This window comes from Euprymna scolopes, chromosome 2, assembly GCF_053919585.1.
Source record: "Euprymna scolopes isolate OS-2025 chromosome 2, ASM5391958v1, whole genome shotgun sequence".
In the NCBI taxonomy this organism is placed as follows: Eukaryota; Metazoa; Mollusca; class Cephalopoda; order Sepiida; family Sepiolidae; genus Euprymna; species Euprymna scolopes.
This window is the reverse complement of record NC_136483.1, coordinates 18,455,365-18,478,193: the sequence shown is the minus strand read 5'-3', so window position 1 is coordinate 18,478,193 and position 22,829 is coordinate 18,455,365. Positions and strand designations below refer to the sequence as shown.

The 22,829-nt window shown below is 35.3% G+C and overlaps 1 protein-coding gene across 1 annotated transcript in view; it reads right to left on the bottom strand.

The window, feature by feature from the left end:
* LOC145289458 (fumarylacetoacetase-like) overlaps positions 1-22,829 on the bottom strand; it is a 54,736-nt gene that overhangs the window by 22,446 nt on the left and 9,461 nt on the right. Inside the window, exons 2-6 of the mRNA XM_080136414.1 lie at positions 7,876-7,986; positions 6,782-6,903; positions 4,380-4,429; positions 3,516-3,606; positions 75-172 (exon numbers count right to left, since the gene is read on the bottom strand). Of these exons, the coding sequence (XP_079992540.1) occupies positions 75-172; positions 3,516-3,606; positions 4,380-4,429; positions 6,782-6,903; positions 7,876-7,986 (472 nt within the window). The remainder of the gene's footprint in view (positions 1-74; positions 173-3,515; positions 3,607-4,379; positions 4,430-6,781; positions 6,904-7,875; positions 7,987-22,829) is intronic.

Sequence of the window (22,829 nt, the reverse complement as noted above, 5' to 3'; positions counted from 1 at the left end):
AGATGATCAAACAATCTTGTTTGGATAAATACTGTTAACTTTGACGATAAATTTAGTTTCAACTGATAACTTACTTTCATCAGGTCTTGTCTGCCCATTAGGCCTTCTGATTGGAGTTCCGGAGATAACCACAGAAGATGCTCGACCATGGTAACCGACAGGAAGATGTGTCCTTTAAATAGATAAACGAAAATACAGATAATCTTAAAAGATAATCTTTGAAATAAAAAGATGTCAGTCGTCCATGTTGTCTTACAGTTGAAAGTTACTGCTTTAACACAACATTTATTTGACATCATTCTAATACAAACCATTTCCAAACAAAATATTTCAGAATGGACTTACAGGATATTTTTACATTAAAAAGAAAATTTTTAAAAAAAATACATATATTTTAAATAATAAAAAATGGTTTTTGTTCAGAATTCAGATATTAAAAAACAAAAATAAAGAAAAATCTGTATCATGTACCCATGACAAAATGAAAATATATTCCAAAACTCGTGTAAATTTATCAAGTGGTTATATTTTTAAATAAGAAAATCAAATTTTATAAGTAACAAAGGAGCGACTTTCTTGTCTGCAATTTTGAAAAAATATTCAAGAAACAAAGGCAGATAACTGAACAATAATCATACAAGATTTATGTTGCCTATGAATTCCCATTAATCACTAAAAAATGATTTTCTTTATAAAAATAAAAGTACCTGATCAGTTCACATGATTTTTGGAATATGATATTTTCACTTTGTCATGGGTATGAACATCATAGATTTTTCTTTATTTTTGTATTTTAATATAGGGGAAATTATAGCAAAAAAAAGCAAAAATTTACAAACATTCACATTTAAAAGACGAATGCCAAAAAACAAAAAAGGGGGGGAGGTTCTGTCATGATTTTGCCATTGCCTATGATCTCACTCAGATTGTTCACGAACCCATCCGTGTGCCCGATACTACTGGTCAGTATGCAAGCCTTCTAAACCTTTTTCTCACAACTTCCCCTGCGCTATGTTCATGTTCCGTTCTATCTCCCCTGGGATCCTCCGCACACAGTTGTATCAGTTAAGATAAAAATGAAATACAATAAGTCTTCAGATGTACCTCTCCACCGTACTATATATCGATACTCTAAGCCTGACTGGGATAGCTTCCATGCATTTATATCTGATCTACCTCTGCACTCCATGTTTAAAAAGGATGTGTCCTCTATAGTATCAAATCTGACCGAATGTTTAATTGTAGGCATAGACCGATTCATACCATCCAAAATATTCCAACAAAAACCTAACAGCCAGCCATGGTTCTCCCCAGAATGTACTGTTGCTATCGCGCACAGAAATCACTTTTTCCATAGCTAGCAATGTAATAGATGTACTGAGACTAAAGCTGCTTTCAGGACTGCCAGCAACCACTGTAAAAGGGTAATAAAAAATACAAGAGAGCTATATGCTCAGTCCATTAAATCCAAAGTAGCTGAGCAGCAGCTTGCTTCCCACCAGGTTTGATAAATAGAAAACAGGATCCTGAACAGAAGCGTGTGTTCTATCCCAACCATCATCAATGGACCTGAGGTCATCTCATCAGCATCAGACAAGGCCAAACTATTTGCCAAGAACTTTGCAGCTAATTCTACCCTATGTGACGAAGGTCATCAACTCCCCATATTTCCTCCTACAACAGACAACAAACTATCCAACATACAAATATCTGTGTGTGAGGTCGCCAAACTAATCAAGAACCTAGATTCCAGTAAAGCAACTGGCCCAGATGGCATTTCAATTATAGTGTTGAAAAAGCTTCAACCAGAACTTGCCTCCATACTTACAAAACTTTTTAAGCATTGCCTTAAGGAGAAGTGCTTTCCAACAGTCTGGAAAACCTCATCAGTATGCCCTGTATTTAAGAACTCAGGTGATAAGTCATCTACCCCTCAGTACAGACCAATAAGTCTCTTGTGTGTCATGAATAAGTTACTGGAATCCATATTAAATAAAGAAGTAGTCAACCACCTCAGCAGAAATGACCTCTTTCGTGACATGCAATATGTTTTCCGTTCTGCTAGATCTACAGCTGATGTGCTAACAGTTATATCCCATAGAATTAGCGAATCTCTTGACAAAGGCTTCCTTTCTAGGGCAATTGCTCTTGACATATCAAAGGCCTTCGATAAGGTATGGCATAAGGGCCTATTCCACAAGACTTCCAGCTACGGTATAATTGGAAATGTTTTCTCAATAATTAAATCATTTCTTTCTGATAGGCTTATAATAGTGATTGATGAGCAGAAATCAGAGGCCCAAAGTATTAATGTTGGAGTCCCCCAGGGGTCCATCCTGGGCCCAACTCTCTTCCTGATCTACATCAATGATCTCCCAAAACACATACTTAAATTTGTTGACATTTATGCTGATGACACAACCATCTATGGCAACACATCAAAGGCCGTAAATGACAAAGCTCTCTCTGATTCTCTCTCCTCTGATCTTCAGCGCGTGGTTCATTGGGGGAAGACATGGCTGGTTACTTTTGATGCATCTAAAACCAAACTCCTATCCTTACATCATCAATGCTCTGTTCTTCATCTAGCATCAATTGAAATGGATGGCTCTCTTCTTGGGGAGGCTTCATGTTTTACACGCTCCTGGGTTTGACCTTTATTCCAGATCTGAAATGGAACACGTATATCAAGTCCGTTGCCTGGGCCACTGGGAAAATGGTGGGATCCTTCTACTGCTCCAGAAGATATCTCAGTACTGATTCAATTCTCTATCTGTATAAAGCCAAGTATGTCCAAAAATGGAGTACTGCTGCCACATCTGGGCAGGAGCTGGTAAAAACAGCCTATCATGCCTTGACAATGTACAAAATAGATTGTGGCTTAGTGGGGGATTCCCTTTTCTCTTCCCTGCAATCTCTTTCCCACAGGAGAGACGTTGCGAGCCTGTCTTTGTTTTATCGTTATTTCCATGGCAAGTGCTAGTCTGAGCTCCAATCTCTGGTCCCCGCCTCACCAATTTTTCACGATAAACAACCATCTAGCTAAAAGCACTGTCAGTAAATTCCCCCACTCTTTATCTGTGCCTAAATCTAAACATAGATTCCATGAACAAAGCTTCTTTCTTAGAAGTACACGCCTGTGGAATTCTCTTCCGTTTGCCTGTTTCCCACTTGACTACAACTTCGATGTCTTCAAGTCCAACATAAACAAATTCCTGATTAATCGCTTCCTTAAGTAAGACACTTTATCAAATCTCCAATACCAACTATTACTACAATATTATTCCATTGATTATTGTACACAAAATAACCCTTATCCCCGAGTGGCTTCCGGGCCTTGATAAGTGGTGATACCCATGTAAAAAAAAAAAAAAATCCAAAACATCATATTGACAAGAGGATTGATATTGTCCAATTACACAAATGTTCAAGAAGTTGAAAGTTAAAACGGATTTTGTTGTCACTTAATCTCAACTTCTGATGGGAACATACAAATGCAAAATATATAAACTTACCAATTAGGCATTAATGCATTTTCTGGTCCACGGAACATGCAGCCAACATTATAGGCATGGTTTTTTGAAGAATAGAAGTCTGTGTAATCGCCTGCAAGAATGAGAAATAGAAATTACTTTATGCATATTAATATGGATTGGTGTGACTATTTTATACTTAACTTTTTATATAGAATAATGTTGTCAGTATTAGTTTCATAAGTATAAATAAAAAGAAGGCATTTGAGAGAAAAGGACAGTCAGAGACAAAAAAAAGGAGATTCAGCAAGACCTGTAGACAAGTGAACATTCTTAAGTAACACAACCAGACCCATAGACAAGAATGAGGGAGATACAGGAGATACAGCTGAGCCAGTAGAAAAGGGGGTACCCACAGTAGACAAGAGAGCATCTCCTGCAGACAAAAGTGGGCATCCTGTAGATAAGAGGACATTCTCGGAGAAACAAAGCCAGCTATAAACAAGAGACTGTAAGAAACAGCACGAGTATGACAAATAAGGGCAAAACAGTCAGACATCGCAATCAACAGAAATGTAGATAAAAATTTCTTAACAGGCTCATAGGCAAGAACGAGGGTGATATGCAGCAAGGTCCATAGATAAGAAAGAAGGAGTCCCCAGGAAATGAAATGAGGCCAGTAGGGAAGAGGATACACACACCAGGCCTTAAACAAGAGAGCGTCTTCTGCAGATATAGTTAAGGATTCTATAGGTAAGAGGACATCCCTGGAGAAACAAAGCCAAAGGGTCATAAGAGTGTGAGAAACAGAGGTGGTCATAAAAAAAGGGAGAATATGGTAAATGGAGGAGGAGTAATCAAACATAGCAATCAACAGGAATATACGTAAAAATTACTTTTACTTACCAATTCTTGCAGGTAAATGCATTTCAGCTTTGCTTTGAAGAACAAATGCCCTAAAAAAATAAAGAAGTGTTCCTGCTTTTAAATCAAAGTAATTTATTTTTATTTTTCAAGATTACATAAAAATTATGTTATGGCGAAAGTTTCACGTTCATTCAAGCAAGGAAAATATTAGAATCTTACATATAAAAATTACTCAAAACATGTAATCTTTAAAAGAAAAAAAAGAAATATTTTTTGCAATTAGAATTTTTTTGTGTGAAAATATTAAATGTGTCTAAAACTGTGTTAAAAAAATTACATAAAACAGTGACTAATAACCTAGACGTAATGAATTAGTATGTGGCATCTGTTATTGCAAACCTACGATACTTTGGTCCAGAGGGGAATTTCTGCAGTCAAAATGTTTTATAGAAGATATGTGTGGGTGTGTTCATGTGTGCGTGTGTCATGTTATTTATAGTTCTTCAAGGCATCCAATAAATGTTATTTTGTTTGAATCTTGAACAAATATATCAGTGTTATTTTTGCGTTCAGTTCCAATCAATCAGATGGGGAGGATTTTGAGAAAGGAGAATTTATTATTTTTGAAAAGATTATGTTATGTGTATGTAGCTAATAACCAGTTACGATGGGTGCAATGTAAGTATCGTAGGAAGATGTAGAATAGGTGCCAGTGTCAACTGGTAGCAGCGAGAGGACTAAATATTTATAGAAAAAAATAGTGACTCCTTCCTCTACAGGTGTAGCGATAGTAATGGTGTGCTCCTAGGATGCAATGTAGCATTTTATTATAATGATTTAATGTGTCCAAAATTGTGTTCGAAAATTACAAAACAGTGGCTAATAACCTAGACGTAATGAATTAGTATGTGGCATCTGTTATTGCAAACCTACGATACTTTGATCAAGAGGAGAATTTCTGCAGTTAAAATATTATAAAGGAGATAAATTAAAACATAGCACAGGAGAAAAAACAAAACCTTTTTTAACAAAAAAGTTTATTTCAGTGGCAGAGTTTTGGACAGTGTCCGAGCTAAGAAAAGGTTTGGTTTGGTCTTAACCACCCATCAACCACTGTAGAGTCATTTGAGGGCCAAACACTATTTCTGATCGTATTCGTTTTAGTCAGAGTTCATTTCTTGGTTAAGGTTTATTTCTTATGTAAGGTCTATTAACTATGTATTATTTTCTTATTCTATTGTTTTAGAGATATTGTAGTATATTTATGTCATATTGCTTACTGAAGTAGTTTTACATTTTTTTTTCAAATTTTATTGAATAATTATATTTCGTTAATGTATGCTATTATTATATTTATTGAATAATTATATTTCGTTAATGTATGCTATCGTCATGATCTTTTAATGTTCTTACATTAAAGTACTTTTTTCGTATAGATGTAAATTTGGTACAATCTATCATGAAAGATCTTAAATTGCATGGGGCATCACAAATTATACACCATGGGGGGCTCCTCTCTTTGAAGTAAGAAGTTTTTAAAATGTCCAATAGAGAGTTGCCAGAGAATAACTTCTCCCTTTTGTGATTCTTCGTATTCTTGTACTCATTCATCAAGAGTTGGTTTTGTTGATAATAGTTTATTTAGTTTACAGTGTTCCAGTGGATTTGCCATTTGTTTTGGGTTTATGATTGTAGTTTTACTTTAAAATCTGTGAATGGAATCTTGAATGATCAATGGGCTCTTTATGAGCATTTTTGGTGGCTGTATTAGCGTTGTTATTTTCTTTGATTCCCATGTGACTTTCCCTGTGAGGAAAAAGAATTCAAAGTTCTTGGAACTGTCGAAGGTTGGCCAGCAATTATCTTCAGATGAAAATCGTTAATGCTGGAGTGGACAGGGACAGGAGAAAAAGAGAGAAGGGGGGGGGGGGAACAGATGAATTTTAGAGATGCTTCCTGGGTTCTCTCTGCTGACTGATCGTAATTCCCAAAGGAACTGAAAAAGTTCCTTTACAGGACAGATGGAATCAATGCACCTTTCAAGTTGATTGGTCAGTGGCCAAATCACCTAACAGAGACATTAATAGCGAGAGAAAATAAGTTTTTATTTTATATACGTTTGCTACAAAATAAAGTTTAGAAACTATATTAAAATGAACTTTTTCATGAATTTACTTTTGATAAATTATTTCTACAGTTTTAATGTCATCCAAGAGTCGGATGGACATTCGACCACAACCAAACTTTAATTATGAAGGAAGATGGATACCCCTGTACTCCATTTTTTGTTCCATTCTAGATTAAAGTTGTCATTAATAGAGGTTTTACAGTCTTTATGTTGTTACTTGTGGAATTCATCCGGCATTTTTATAAAACAGCTCAACTATAAACATTACAAGTTCCATACATCAAGCAACAGGTCGATGACAATTCAAACTTACTTTGCTCTCAAATCTGCATTGTCTTTCAGAATAGGCTCTTCTGCAGACAAAATACGTTGTAGGGTTCCTCTGGCTTCTTTCCAGGCTGGACGACCCAATTCCATGAAAGAATTTAGAGTGGGCTGAAAAGAGGTTAAAAAATTAAATAAACTTGCAAAAACAAAAAAAAATAATTTTACAAGGAAAAAATTATATCATTAGAAAGATACAAGATTACATCATTTTATGTACATACCAATTTCATAAATATTAGCAGGAGCTGTAGAAATTCCACTAAATGAGAAATATATTGCGTGCTTATCCAGTTTAGCAAAGATATTAAAAAAATAAGATAAAGATCTCTATTATGTGTGTGTCCGTTATAGAATGAAGATCTCATAAAAGAAAAATCACTTCATTTGATCAAGTAATTATTTTTTTTTTTTTTGTTTTGTTTTTTTTTTACAAAGGAAAATCAAATTTTAGTCAGATCCCTTGTGACACAGACATCTTGGAAAATTTAGCTACGAGGGGAGGTGGGGGGCGCTAGGGGAGATAACTCCATTTGCCAAAATGCACAGTTTTGAATAATTTAATGTATTTGTTTTTTCTTTTTGTTTTCGATTTTCCAAAATTTTTTTATCTTCATTTTTTAATATAATTGCTAAACTACATAAGCACTATATACTGAATCCACAAATTTTATAAAGTTGATATTTTTCTGAATAGCAGAAAAAAATTAGCTTTTTTAGATAAAATAAATAAATAATAATAGCACACAGTAAATATGAGTTTATTAATATTTCTATGAAAAGAGTGTCCATTGTATTTTAAATACAAGGGAGGTTACTCTCATATTCTTGTTCACGGTTGCCAGATTGGCCTTTTTAAAGATAAGTTTCATTAATTTAGTCTTTTTTAAACAATTTAGCCTTCAAAAATTGTATTTGGCCTTTTTCAAAGCATAATGTACATGCTAAGGAAGGAGTAAAGAGAATATTATATAGATGATAATAATAATAAAAATAATAATAAAAATCATAATAATAATAATAATCTATTTTCTATTGAATAATAATTATCTTTAATAAACCAGTGATGGTAAGAATACTTACTTCTTCAAACACATGCTGACTATTCTTTAGAATTGGTCCATCAAACAAGTGTTTAACAACACTTAAGTCAAGAATTTGATCCCCAATTGCAACTCCAATTCTATGCCGATTCTGAAAAAGAAAAAGAGATAAACAAAACGAAAAATAAATAATAAAATAGAAAGCCAATCTTTTGAATGACTTTAATTTCAACAGACGAATAGAGCAAATGCTATAAAACTTCAATGACCAATACTATCACAATAAGGAGCAAGCATCCTATATCTTTATAAAGCCACCATTCATGGATTATTATTTGAACTGGTGAATCTACCACTGGTTTCTCCCTCTTATACAGGGTCCAAAAGAAAGTCCAACCTAATAATAGGTCCCAAACTATAAATTTAACCTCAGCCTCTGCCCCATCGCCACAATGTTGCATCCATGAGCCTGTTTTACAAGTATTTTAATAGGATATACACTGACGCACTCGTACCACTTTTTTTTTTTTTTTACATGGAAGTCACCACTTATCAAGGCCCGGAGGCCACTCGGGGATAAGGGTCATTGCATGTTCAGTAATCAATGGGATAATATCATAGTAATCGTTAGTATTGGAGATTTGATAAAGTGTCTTACTTAAGAGGGCAGTTTATTAGGAATTTGTTTATGTTGGACTTAAAGACATCCAAGTTGTAGTCAGGTGGGAAACAGGCAAACGGAACAGAGTTCTACAGGCGTGCACTTCTAAGAAAGAAGCTTTGTTCATGGAATCTATGTTTTGATTTAGGCACAGATAAAGAATGGGGAAAATTATTGACAGTGGTTTCACCTAGAAGGATGTTTTTCGTGAAAGATTGGCAGGGGGGGGCAGAGATTGGAGCTCAGACGAGCACTTGCCATGGAAATAACGATAACACAAAGACAGGCTCGCAACGTCTCATCTGTGGGAGAGAAGTCGCAGGGAAGAGAAAAGGGCATCCCCCACTAAGCCACGAAGTCTATTTTGTATTGAACTCCCTCAACGTAAATACCCCTGACTAACCCAACAAGCAACAAAATTCCACACTTATACTGTAGAGGTTCACCCGATGCTGGAGAGCTTTTTACTTTGATAGTTTCTTCTCTCAAACTACTAGACTTTAGAATTCCTTCCCTTATTTCCCGATTATACTAAGATGCAGAAATTTATATGTAGTGTGAAAAGACATCTCACTACTCAACTCCCTATTTAGAATGTCACAGTGGCAAGGTGCCATTTGAGTTGAATGAGTCAAAATAATAAATATAAAATAATTATATTTTTGATCAATTATAAGTGTCCCCCATTAAAATATGAAGTTTGAAAGGCATAAAAATTAGTCAGTAGAATTTTGGCAGCTATGATGCCTAACATTCCACTTTTATCTATTCACCCAGAAACCGAAATGACCTTTCAAAGAATCCTCATCAATACTACGATTTATTCATCTAAACGGATGAAGAACATTTATTTTTTTCTTAGAATCTTCTTTTCTTCTCTCTTTGAACTTCACGGTAACCAGAATCCAGGGTTATAGTCAAGATTGTTTATTTTACTTCCGGTTTCTGCTCTGCAGACAGGAGGATAAGCAAGATGTGGTCCATTCTACTTAATAATTATCTTCCTCTCACATAATGTGTCCCCCCCCCTTTTTTTCCAATGTTTAGAATGGCTTTCTTGTCAGTTTGATCCTAATTATCCAACCAAATGGATAGCAGAAAAAGGAAGTTAAAAAGGGTAGACAATCTTGACTATAAGGAATCCTTTTCCCAACATCTTTATTTTACCCCAATTTCCTTCAAAAATGTAACATCCAAGAAGATGAATAATGTATCAATCTTTGACCAGAGTTGTGGAGAGCCCTAGGATTTCAAAATATCCAATTCTGACTCCTTGTTTTAAAGTCTCCAAATATTCAGACTGACTGCTTATATATCTCGAGCAGTCCGTCGATTTCAACAATGATGTGGAGGTCGGTTAGTGTCAGTGTCGAAAGTGCGATATGAGTCTGATCAGAGCTCTGAAACCCCGGCCACAGATGTGACACCTGATGGCAGGAAATCCGAGTAGTGGCGCCCATCTTCAGCAAGAGCACGACCATCATACTTCAATCACCTGCGTGCAGAGATCACGCTGCGGCTTCCAGTCCATCAAACCTGCTGGTACGCCCTCACTCTATCGCCACAGGACTTTCACCTCTTTCCCAGCCTAGGCAAAGTAGGAATAAGCAGCTGGCCCAGTACTGCTAGCACCCTCTCCGCTGAAAGCAAAGTACAGAGGCAAGAACGGGCCAGGACAGTCTGCACACATTGCACACATGCAATCAGCCACATTCGATGGCTGAGGCAGACCTGAGTCAAGCTGTACATCACCCTTGTTGACCGCGTCGGCACTGCGGTGCTGGTTCATCCGCTGCGCAAGCCGTTGGGATTCCTTCCTCATCCGCCAAGAGCATCGCTAACCAGGCTTGGATTTTTGTGACCCTAAATAGGGGGGCTAGTGGGTACTACACCTTGCCCAAGGATGACCCAACACTGCAACGACTAAGGGGTAGTGACATTCTCCCCAAAACCCTGGAGCTCCCGCACCAGGGCCTTGTAGCCGAATGTAGTTTTACGTCATACCCAGGTCCCCTGGATATGACATAAAACTATATATATATATATATATATATATATATATATATAGTAATTTATAAAATATATATGGCGATTAAGCTACACTGAATATTCTGCGTTTCATCCAACTATAGGATTCGTCAGGCTTATGCTCTACCTACGTATTGAGCACTTTTGAAGTAAATACTTAAAGTTTACGCATAAATCCATACTTTCATATATTAAATTTATGCGAATAAATGAAGTAGTTATATATATATATATATATATATATACACACACACACACACATGCACAAAAGGAGAAGAGCATACACTAACTGTTGTTTGTACAAAAGCATTGCTTTCAACAAATGTGATGTTAAGGGTTGCAGAATCAGAAGCTATCAGCTCAAACTGATTCCTAAAATTCTCAAAATTCTGACTGACGCCTAGAATTCCAAAATATTCAATTCCTTATTGTAAAGTCTTCCAATTTTCAGACGGTTCACTAACTCTTTGCAGATTAAAAAATACAACTCACTCCTAGCATTCTTAAGAGTTCAAGTCAAATGCTTTCCAAAAGCTCCAACTCCATAACCCTGGTATTAACTCTCTCGAGTGTATTCATTCTGTATCCATATAACCATATTCTGTCTCTTACTATAAAGCAATACATACATACCCAATACCATACAAGAACGCTCTACTGCAATTCTTTTATACACTATTTTCTTTTTTGTATTAATATTATTTTGTTATTGTAAAAAAATTATTCATCATTTCTTTTCCCCGTGTGTCGATCCACAACCACTAAACCATTCACATTTCTAAAAGTGTGAATGATTATTTATAGTTTACATGAATGCAAGATATATTTAGACAATTCCTATTTCAGTCACGTAATTATTTCAAGTTGAAAACACACACTTGAGCTGGATTATTTTCACATAAGCAGCAGCAGTCCTTTTCTTCTTTTTTCACCAACAACAAACTCACACATGAAGAAGGTGGTATCCAAAAACAAAAAAGATGTCTGTCAAGCAAAAAATTCATCTTTATTTTACCACTGAACTCCCAACACCGTATAAATCTGCAGAATCATATTATTCTTGAAGGGTTCCATGTTTGTACACCACTGTATCCTTACAGCAATCACATACCAACAATGATCACTTATTTCTATACCTCTCCACACCATTAATATAAAGTGCTAAGATGGCCGTTGGATCTTTTCACGCATTTTAACTAATTATCATCAATATTAGTTTAACATCAAATGAATATCCTGCTCAAAATCATGAAGGCATGTGTAAACCAATTTATTTTGGTTAAACATTAGAAAAAGAAATCAAATAAAAGAACCATTTTACATTAATTTGTACTGAAAACATATTCTTCCTTCCATGCTGAAAACTGAGCTAATCATTTTGGAGTGGACATACACCTATATTGTTATTCAGTTTGTTTTTAGTAAGCATTAAATTTTTATGCTATAAAAAATGCATTTCTAACATGGTAGCATTTAGTTATGTAAGTTTAATATACAATTATCTAAGTTATTGATTTTTTATTCATGGTTATTTTGTAATTTTGTTTAAATAATTTTGAGAAAAACTTTTGTTGTTTCCAATTCTTTTTAACACTTTATGAAATGAAATAAAAAATTATTAAACCACTTCAATTTTTATTAATATTAAATAGAATTTCTTTTATTTCTGTTTGAGAAAATCCTCTTTTTCTAAAAAATAAATAAAATAATGATTAAAATACATTATTTTATTAAAAGCATCTGAACACTATAATAATCTTTCAAATCAAGAAGCTGAAATCCCTTTCATTAATTTAGAATGCTAAAACAATACTTAACCCATAAACCCACAACATATCCTCTAACCTGAATTTTTTATGTCTTATTGAAGCACCAAATTTTCAAATTATAAAATCACTGGACGGGGGGGGGGGGGGGTATAGTGTAAAATATGCTTAAATACGATATTGTCCAGATTTCGTATATATTATTATAGAGTCATGATTTCAAAAGCAAAAAATTATTTTGATGCTGTCAGCTAGAATCGAACCGAAAGCAAAACTGTAGCATTCAAAGCTGGTGACGTTACCACTGTACCAATATGACATATGAACTGATTAAAAATAAACTAGAATGGATATGCAAAATGTATAACAATTTTTTCAATTTTGACCCCCTTTTTTGACCCATTAAATACTATTTTAACAGGCTAAAGACCCAGATAAGAACAGTCCATAAAAACTCCAATCATTTGAGAACCCTAGCACTGCTCTGCAACTTTTACTTTCAGAGGAGAGAGTTTGAAAATATGGAGATAGACAGATAAACATATATAGCTTTTTATATATATTAGATTTTATTTTTAAAACCAGCTATGCAATACATTTTCCATATACACACACACACACACACACACACACACGCACGCACGCACGCACACAAGGGATGCTCTAAAAGTAATGCCTATTTTTTATTCCACCCGAATAAATTAGAGGGAATTGCACATTGCACTGTTATGATGACTATACTTATGCATTTATGACCTGAAAATTTCATCTGTTGTAGATATTTAATGGTGTAAGACTAAGGAAACAATCCGTGATGTGGATGTGTGTCAGAAATAGAGATGCGTTATTGAATTCCTCCATGTAGAAAAAACATGTGCTTACAGTTATATCTCATAGGATTAGCGAATCTCTCGACAGAAGCAACCTTTCTAGGGCAATTGCTCTTGACATATCAAAGGCCTTTGATAGGGTATGGCATAAAGGTTTACTTCACAAGCCTACGGTATAGCTGGAAATGTCTTCTCAGTTATTAAATCATTTCTTTCTGATAGATTCATAAGAGTAGTAGTTGATGGGCAAAAATCAGAAGCTCACAGTATTAATGCTGGAGTCCCTCAGGGATCCGTCCTGGGCCCAACTCTTTACCTGATCTACATTAATGATCTTCCAAATCACATCCTTATATCATTTGTAGACATTTTTGCTGATGACACTACCATCTATGGTAGCACATCTAAGACAGTAAACGACCAAGTTCTCTCTGATTCTCTCTCCTCTGATCTTGATCACGTTGTACAATGGGGAAAGTATACCACGATCAGCCGGTCACTGGGGTGTGACCGACAGACGTGTTATAGTAAATGTCTTAAAGCGGTCTCATGAAGACATGAAGATGGGCCAGTCATTAGGGTTTGTGTAGTAAGAAGAAAATCATACCTGAGATGTTGGTTTTGGGTGTGGCTCCTTTCTTTTCTCAAGATGATCTCTTCACCCTGGTGGCATTCTGGTGGGAATCTTCATCTCTTTGTCCTCAGGGCCGCCTTTCGACTACAGACATTTATGAAGGCATTCATGGCAGACACAAGAAAAATGACACGCGACACAATTGTAATATACAAAGGCATAACTAACTATTTTATTTTACATTAGAGATACAATATATATTACAAAAAAAAACAATTTACAATTAATTTTTACAATAGGCTTTTCAAAGCTAACTAACCTACCCTAACTAGTGTTGAGGGAGGGGGTGGCCCCCCTCATTTACGGAGAGACAGTCTATGCGTCCTCACATCATGGTGGTCGTGCAGGAAAGAGAGAGAAAGATAGCAAGGGGATTATGGGAAGGGGTTTCTTTGTATCTCTACGCTCATGGACAATTTACCACCCGTCCATGCTGCAGAGTGTGTTAGAAACAGTGGCACAATGAAATAGTGCCACATCCCTCCCTATGCTATCCGAAATTTATGAGCATTCATAAATTTCAGAAGTCCATAATTTTCCGTGAATGGTGCGTCAACCGGCCGTCAGCAATCAATGTCTCCATGCTCTACGTTCCATCAGGAACTCAGTGAAGCAAGTTATCTTTTCCACCAGGCTCCTGGTAGGCTGGTATACTGCTTCAAATACCAGAGAGGGTAATCATCCTCGCCCTCCATCGAGGCAATGGCATCACGATTTCAGTTACTGGATTTACACTTTGTTAAGCAACCAGTATAATATTTTTTTAACAAAGCCGGATTTTACGTGAGTTCATCACGCCGACCTATACGTAGTTGACTAAGCCGGATTCTACGTGAGTTTATCACGCCGACCTATACGTATTTCACTAAGCCGGATTCTACGTGAGTTTATCACGCCGACCTATACGTATTTCACTAAGCCGGATTCTACGTGAGTCTATCACGCCGACCTATACGTATTTCACTAAGCCGGATTCTACGTGAGTTTATCACGCCGACCTATACGTATTTCACTAAGCCGGATTCTACGTGAGTTTATCACGCCGACCTATACGTATTTGACTAAGCCGGATTCTACGTGAGTTTATCACGCCGACCTATACGTATTTTTTTAATTTAGTCTGCATAACATTATTTCCGTAACTGGATTTACGCTCCCTTCAGCAACCAGTATAATGTATTTTAACCAAGTCGGAGTTACGTGACCTCATCACGCCGACCTATATGTATTCCAAGTTATTACTTCAGTTACTGGACTTACGCTCTCTTCAGCAACCAGTATAATGTATTTTCAGTGAAGCAAGTTATCTTTTTCCACCAGGCTCCTGGTAGACTGGTATACTGCTTCAAATACCAGAGAGGGTAATCATCCTCGCCCTCCATCGAGGCATCATGATTTCAGTTACTGGATTTACACTTTCTTAAGCAACCAGTATAATATTTTTTTAACAAAGCCGGATTTTACGTGAGTTCATCACGCCGACCTATACGTATTTCACTAAGCCGGATTTTACGTGTATACTCCTCAGTCAATATTTCAGGGACCCCTATCATACGGTCCAATTTCAAATAAACCTTCAATTAAAGAATTTGCTCGAATAATTCTTCCTTAAAATCATCTAGAGTTCAGGAAAATCTCTTTCGTTAGTCAAACAATATTTCCTTAGAAATTATTAAAAATTCAGAGAATATTCGAAATGTAATAGCGTAATTTTTCTTTAAGAAAAACTATGAACATCTCAGAGAACTCTTAAAAAATTAACGTAATCATGTAACAGTTGGCTTTTCCAAACACTCGAAGACTTCAAAAAAAGTACTTTAAGTGCTGTTTGAATAATCGTCTCAGTTTTTATTTTTAATAAAAACCAATTGAAGACATCATTTAATGTAATTTAACGAAGCATAAATAATTTTGTTCTTTAAACTTGGTAGAAAAATTTAAAAAACTCCAAGTTAATTCGTTATTATATGCCCTCCTGCAATCAGCCATGGGGGTTTAGCTATACAATCATTAAAACACAAGAGTAGAGAGAGAGAATGAGGGGGAAAGAAGGGGATAGAGACAGAGCGATGCCATTACACACCCTACCACCCCCATAACACTATTACGTAATCTCACAAAAAAAACTCTTCGATTTTAAAAGTCACTCTCTCGTCCCCAAAAAAGCTTGCAGAGGGTGAAAGAATGGTAGACAACACGAGAGGTGGTGAAAGAGAGGAAGAGAAACAGAGGCAGGTCGCATTGTTCCACCACCCATCCCTCAACACCCTCACAAACACCATGACGAGGTCATCTTCGCTTCCTTCCTATGTGCGGCCATTGTTTCAAACAAATGAGTGACAGGTAGACATTAAACATTTCTACGAGTTTAAAACAATTAACTAAATAGAAAAACAATCTTATTTTGAACAATTTTGTTAAAGGCATTCTCACACAAAAAAAAACGTTCACATTATGTAATCCACATTTTTAGCAATCCATTTTTTCTTTCCTTTTTTTTAAACAGACAAATCAAAATTAATAAAAAAAAACATAATCAAATCAAAAAAACCACATATGTTTCGGCATTAACTGCTAATCTAACCCGAAAAAAAAACACATCAACTGTTCATGGAATAAAATGTAATGTAAAAGTTCTATTTTTTTCAAATCTAAATCTAACACTTGCAAAGTCAAAAGCAATTTTTTAAAAAGTCCTATATCTTTATAAACCTGAAATAAAGATCAGATAAAAAATGTTAGGTATCCTTTATTTTCTTTCCTTTTTTTTTTTTTTAAATTTATTTTTCGAGCTTCGTGTTTGAAGGATTTTTTTCTTTTTTTTTTTTTTCATGTAATAACAAGATGCATAGATATACACACATATCGATATATATCCGGAGAGAGACAGAAAGAGAGAAAGCGTGAGAGAGAAAGAGATATTGCATATTTTAGAGACACTTTTTTCTCATCTCTGTTTTTTTTTTTTTTTTTTTTTTGTGTGGGACACATTTCTTACTTTTTTTTTTCGAAGGGTTACTTTCAATACTCTTTTTTTTTTTAAATCGATCTTTTGTAAACTGTTTTTTTTTTTTTTTTTGTAGGTGCAAGACAATTTTTTGTTCAGGTTCTGAATTTTCTTTTTGAGTGCGTTTTTTTTTTTGTGCGCGTGTGTACTGGTCTGCCATTTTTTTTAAAATTTTGCCAGAAATAATAGTTTTTTCCGTTTTTAAAGACCGTGGACCATTTTTTTTTATTCGATTCGTCTAGTGGTCATTATTTTTGGTTGTGCCGTGGGTTTAAGAGTCGAAATTATTTCCATGCTGGGAAACAATATGTCTTGGTCATAGTGCATCATTTATACTGCGACACAGATGCGACGAGATCCGTCTGGTAATTAACCAGGGTCAATCCTGCGTCTTAAGGCAACCATTTATACCACTATCAGCCGGTCACTGGGGTGTGACCGACAGACGTGTTATAGTAAATGTCTTAAAGCGGTCTCATGAAGACATGAAGATGGGCCAGTCATTAGGGTTTGTGTAGTAAGAAGAAAATCATACCTGAGATGTTGGTTTTGGGTGTGGCTCCTTTCTTTTCTCAAGATGATCTCTTCACCCTGGTGGCATTCTGGTGGGAATCTTCATCTCTTTGTCCTCAGGGCCGCCTTTCGACTACAGACATTTATGAAGGCATTCATGGCAGACACAAGAAAAATGACACGCGACACAATTGTAATATACAAAGGCATAACTAACTATTTTATTTTACATTAGAGATACAATATATATTACAAAAAAAAACAATTTACAATTAATTTTTACAATAGGCTTTTCAAAGCTAACTAACCTACCCTAACTAGTGTTGAGGGAGGGGGTGGCCCCCCTCATTTACGGAGAGACAGTCTATGCGTCCTCACATCATGGTGGTCGTGCAGGAAAGAGAGAGAAAGATAGCAAGGGGATTATGGGAAGGGGTTTCTTTGTATCTCTACGCTCATGGACAATTTACCACCCGTCCATGCTGCAGAGTGTGTTAGAAACAGTGGCACAATGAAATAGTGCCACAAAAGGAGTGGCTGGTTACTTTTAATGCATCTAAAACCAAGCTTCTATCTTTACATCATCAACGTTATGATCTCCATCTGGCATCAATTAAAATGAATGGCTCTTGTCTTGGGGAGGCCTCAAGTTTTAACAAGCTTCTGGGCTTGACCTTTACTCCTGATCTTAAATAGAATACGTACATCAAATCTGTTGCCAAGGCCGCTGGAAAAATGGTTGAATCCTTCTATCGATCCAGTAGATATCTCATTGCTGATGCAATTCTCTATCTATATAAGAGCCAGGTACGTCCAGGGATGGAATACTGTTGCCACATCTGGGCAGGAGCTGCTAGAAAGGACTTGTCCTGCCTTGATAGGGTTCAAAATAGACTTTGTGGCCTTGTGGGAGATGTCCTTTTCTCTTCGCTGCAACCTCTTTCTCACAGAAGAGATGTTGCGAGTTTGTCTCTGCTTTATCGTTATTTTCATGGAAAGTGTTCAACTGAGCTTCAATCTATGATCCCCCCCCCCTAGCCAAACTTTCACAAGTCTAGCTGAAAACACTATCAATAATTCCCCCCACTCTTTATCTGTGCCTAAACCTAAACGTAGATTCCATGATCAAAGCTTTTTTCTTAGAACTGCACGCCTGTGGAATTGTCCTCCGTTTTCCTGCTTTCCAGCTGACTACAATATGGTTGTCTTCAAGTCTAACATGAACAAGTTTCTGATGAGCCGTTACACTTAACTTAACAAATTTACCGAACTTCCATTACTATCGATTACTATATTGTCCTTTTGACTACTTACACTCTTTAACCCTTATCCTTGAGTGGCCTCTCGGCTTTGATAAGTGGTGACGCCTATGTAAAAAAAAACTGAATCAATCAACAGTCACAGGCGCCTGTTGAACATTTAAAAGCTGATGCAGTTGATGTCAGCACGGTTAGGAGGTGGGTTCATCGATTTCATAGTAGTGACAGATGTGTGACAAAGTGTGCGCCGGACTTTTATAACCAAGACATCAAAAGAGGCTGGCAAAAATGCATTGAGAATGGTGGTGACTATATAGACAAATAAATTCTGGAACATAAAAGGTTACTCGTTTTAATGATACCACTCCCACTTTTGTAGTTCTTCAATGTTTTAGTCTTTAGGTTAAAAATAGGAGGCCTTACTTTTGGAATGACTCCTGTATGCACAATATATTAGTGGCCTGGCAAGGTCACAAGGGAGACAAAAAAATCCAAAGCAAATTTCATCCCAAAGCAGCAAAACTAAAGCTGGCTTGCTAGGATACTATATATATATAAATGTATGTTAATTTGGACATATGTTATTGGTTTGAAAATATAGGTTCCTTTTAACCAATGTTCATCAAATTTTAACCATAGAAAAGTATTATCTAAATAACTATAAAAGTGAAAGTGTCTGTCTGTGTGTACATTTCCCTACACAATAACTGTAAATTTTCAGTTTACAAACTCGAAATTTGATATACAGGGTAATGAGATTTGGGAAAATCTTTGTAATCCGTTTTCGGCCAGAAATTTGGCTGCTAAGGGGTCAAAGTTCAATGATTTGACCTTTGAGAACTCTACCAAACTTCTCCGCCAATTTTCGGTATAAATAATTGAAATTTTAGATATAGGTTCCTTGGACATGGATCTAACGAACTCAAAACAATAAATGTTAAGGGGTCATAATAGGGGTCAAAATTAAAAAAGATTTGACTTCTACAGTCTCTACCAAATTACTCAGACAATTTCTGGTCTAAACATTTGAAATTTTACATAAAGGGTATTCAGAGATAGGGCAAGCTTTTTAATCGGTTTAGGTCGAGAATTTGAACTAACAATATATAAATATATGCATGTATGTTTACATGTCTGCCTAAAATTTTCGACAGAGGCAACAGATTTTCACAAGATCAGTATCGTTTTGAAGCTCAACTCTTCAGACGACAAATACCGAAAAATTGGCTAAAAACATTAATTTCTTCACCCTCAACTGGGCACTTTTCTACAGGGAGGGGTCGTTTTTTTCACCGATATTTTCGAAAGTCATCCCCTCTTTTCGATTGTCTAGCCTTAATTTAAACCTACATCACTTCCAGTTTGGCGGTGGTCATAACAGCAAAGATGTCACTTTTTTCCCCCGTTCTTTTCCTCCTTCACGGTACAGGTTCGAGCCTGCCTTCCTATTACCACTTTTTTTGTTGTTCAACACACACCTCCAAACACCCAGGCAATGCCAGGCACCCATGCTAGTAATCTTCTAAAAGTCTGTGAATTTTCATGTGGTTTCGACCCATACAACCAAAGATATGAACATTTCAATATTCAATTTGGCAGCGAGTATAGATATATCCATATATAGATATACAATTTTTGGAACAATTTTATAAGTTCGAAATCTCAACAACTACTCATCAGAATTTAACAAAAGATGGCTCGTTGGAAAGTTAATGACCTGAATTGTGTAGTGGGCTATGTGACATTTGCCTTTAAGGTTGCACATTACTGTTTAAAGAAGTGGAGGATCACTTTTCTATAATGATTTAACGTAAAATGAGTATCCACTTTATGGACACCTCGGCTATAAAGTGGATGTTCATTTTACAATAAATTAATATTGAAAAATGATCCCCCACTATATAATTTCTTCATATATTGAAAACTACTCATTTCCTGGGATTTTTACTGTTATTTTCATTTTCAGCACCTTTGAAAATCTATAATAGTGTTAATTTTAGAGGATTTTTTATGGGTGGAAAAATACTGTACCTTTACCAATATTTCAATCCTAGTCATTAGTTTTCCTAGTTTCACATATGAATTACAAAATATCTGATATTTCCCCCAGAACCTCTGGCCTTGATGGAGGGAAGACAAAAACTTGCTGCTATGGTATGATTTGAAGAGAAGACTTGATTCCAAATATTTCTCATATGTTATATCTCCCTTCTTTGGTTTTCCTACATAAAGTAAATTTCACAGTGTATAAGGATTATTTGATACTGGAGATATTCATAAGTGTACCCTATTTCTGAAAGAGGGTAGATATAACATGAGAGATATTTAGAACCAAGTCTTCCCTTGCTGTTATTTCAGATCATTTGAAACCATAACAGCAAGTTTTTGTCTCCCCTTCATCAAGGTCAGAGGTTTTGGGGAAATATATAATTATTTCGCCACTTTCTCCTCTATCTTCCCTATTTTTCTTTTCGTCTTTTATTATTGGCTCTTCTTTATGATCCCCATTATTTCAGTGACCTATATACATATATGTACTATTATCTACATATATACTACCCTTGCAATTTACCCTTATATATTGTACCTACTTGTAATTATTATATTATCGTACACCTTCATTCTTATTTCCAGTTTTTTTCTATATTTGCATTTTGTATAATTCTGACGCTTATACTCTTCTGATGAAAAGCATTTAGCTTTGAAATGTCATAGCCTGAAGAGGTTTTTTTCTTAATTTTCCCCTTAACTTTTTCTAATTATTCTGATGATATAATAAAATCATATAACTTATTCCTCATCTTTCATTTAATATATATATATATATATATATATATATATATATATATATATATATATATTAACTAAATTAACATATATATATATATATATATATATATATATATGTTAATTTAGTATCCAACCAAATGGCATCATATAGCCATTTGGTTGGATACTAAATTAACTTATTTTGACTGTCTAAACATTGAGCACACTTTTGGTAGACACACTTAATAATTACTACCAATACAATATATATATATATATATATATATATATATATACACACAGGGTGACCCAAAAAAAAAAAAAAAAAGCTAAATGGAGGCCATCTAGAACATATGCTGTAGAACAGAGAAAAAAAGGCCAAAGACCCTAATGTTTTGATGTGATGTTTTGAATATAATAAACTAGTTATAACCAAAGTTTCATTTCATTCGGACAAAGCACTAAGAAAAGGGGCCTAATTAGACTTGGGGCCCGTCTTTTTGGGGTCACCCTGTATATATGTATATATATGTCTTTTTTTTTATTATTACAACCTCAAATGTATTAACTTAATCCATTATAAATTGTTTTAATAGACAGGATAAAAATTATCCATCCATATTGCCAGATGATTACAGTAAAAATAAAAAGGAAAGATATGTTTTTTTGTGTGATTACATATAGATATTAAAAACCAAGAGTGGAAGTAAGAGAGAAGGGGGAGAAAAAGAAAGAAGTTTTTGTTTTTTTTAAATTCTAACAAAATTAAGAGTTTTGAAGACGTGTCATATTTACTCACAAAAGGTCACGGTCATAATGACTTTGGTTGTTGTTGCTCTACTTTGATAACTTTGCTGAGAGTTAGTAGTTGAGGAGGGAGATGTTTATTCTGATCTTATCTTCAAAACAATTATGATTACGGGTAAAAAAAAAAAGGTAAACAGAAAAAAATTACATGAAACACTGAAAAGCAAGAGTTGACAAGAGGAAAAGTAGAACTTTAGGAGTGACCCAGAAGAATGTAGAAATAAAAACTTTGAGGAAATTGGGAGGGAAGAATTGGGGGGGGGGGCTTAGTTACATATAGAAATAATGAAGGGACCAAAAAAGGTGGATAAAATTTGAACCATGTAAAAAAAAAAAAGCCAAGGAGGGAAACTAGATGTTAATGGGACTAAACTTTAGTGATGACTACGTACTAACAAAATACTATGTTAGTCATGACAAAAACAAGGACATAAACTGGGCAGGTGAAACAGAGAGGATCAAAAAGTCCAAAACGAACAAATTAATCCAATGTTCACTTATCTACTGTTAGGCATTCACCAAAATCCTATAAGGGAATTACCTCCCTTACATTGTTTTAAACTATACATGAAGATGTCTAAATATTAATAATTTTATTTTATCCAAATATATCTAATGCAGTTTTCTTAGAATCAAATGTTATTAAACTACAAAGAAGGGCATTAGTTCACTGATAATGCTTCAGGCAGCATAGACCAATATTTAACACAGCTTTGTTCC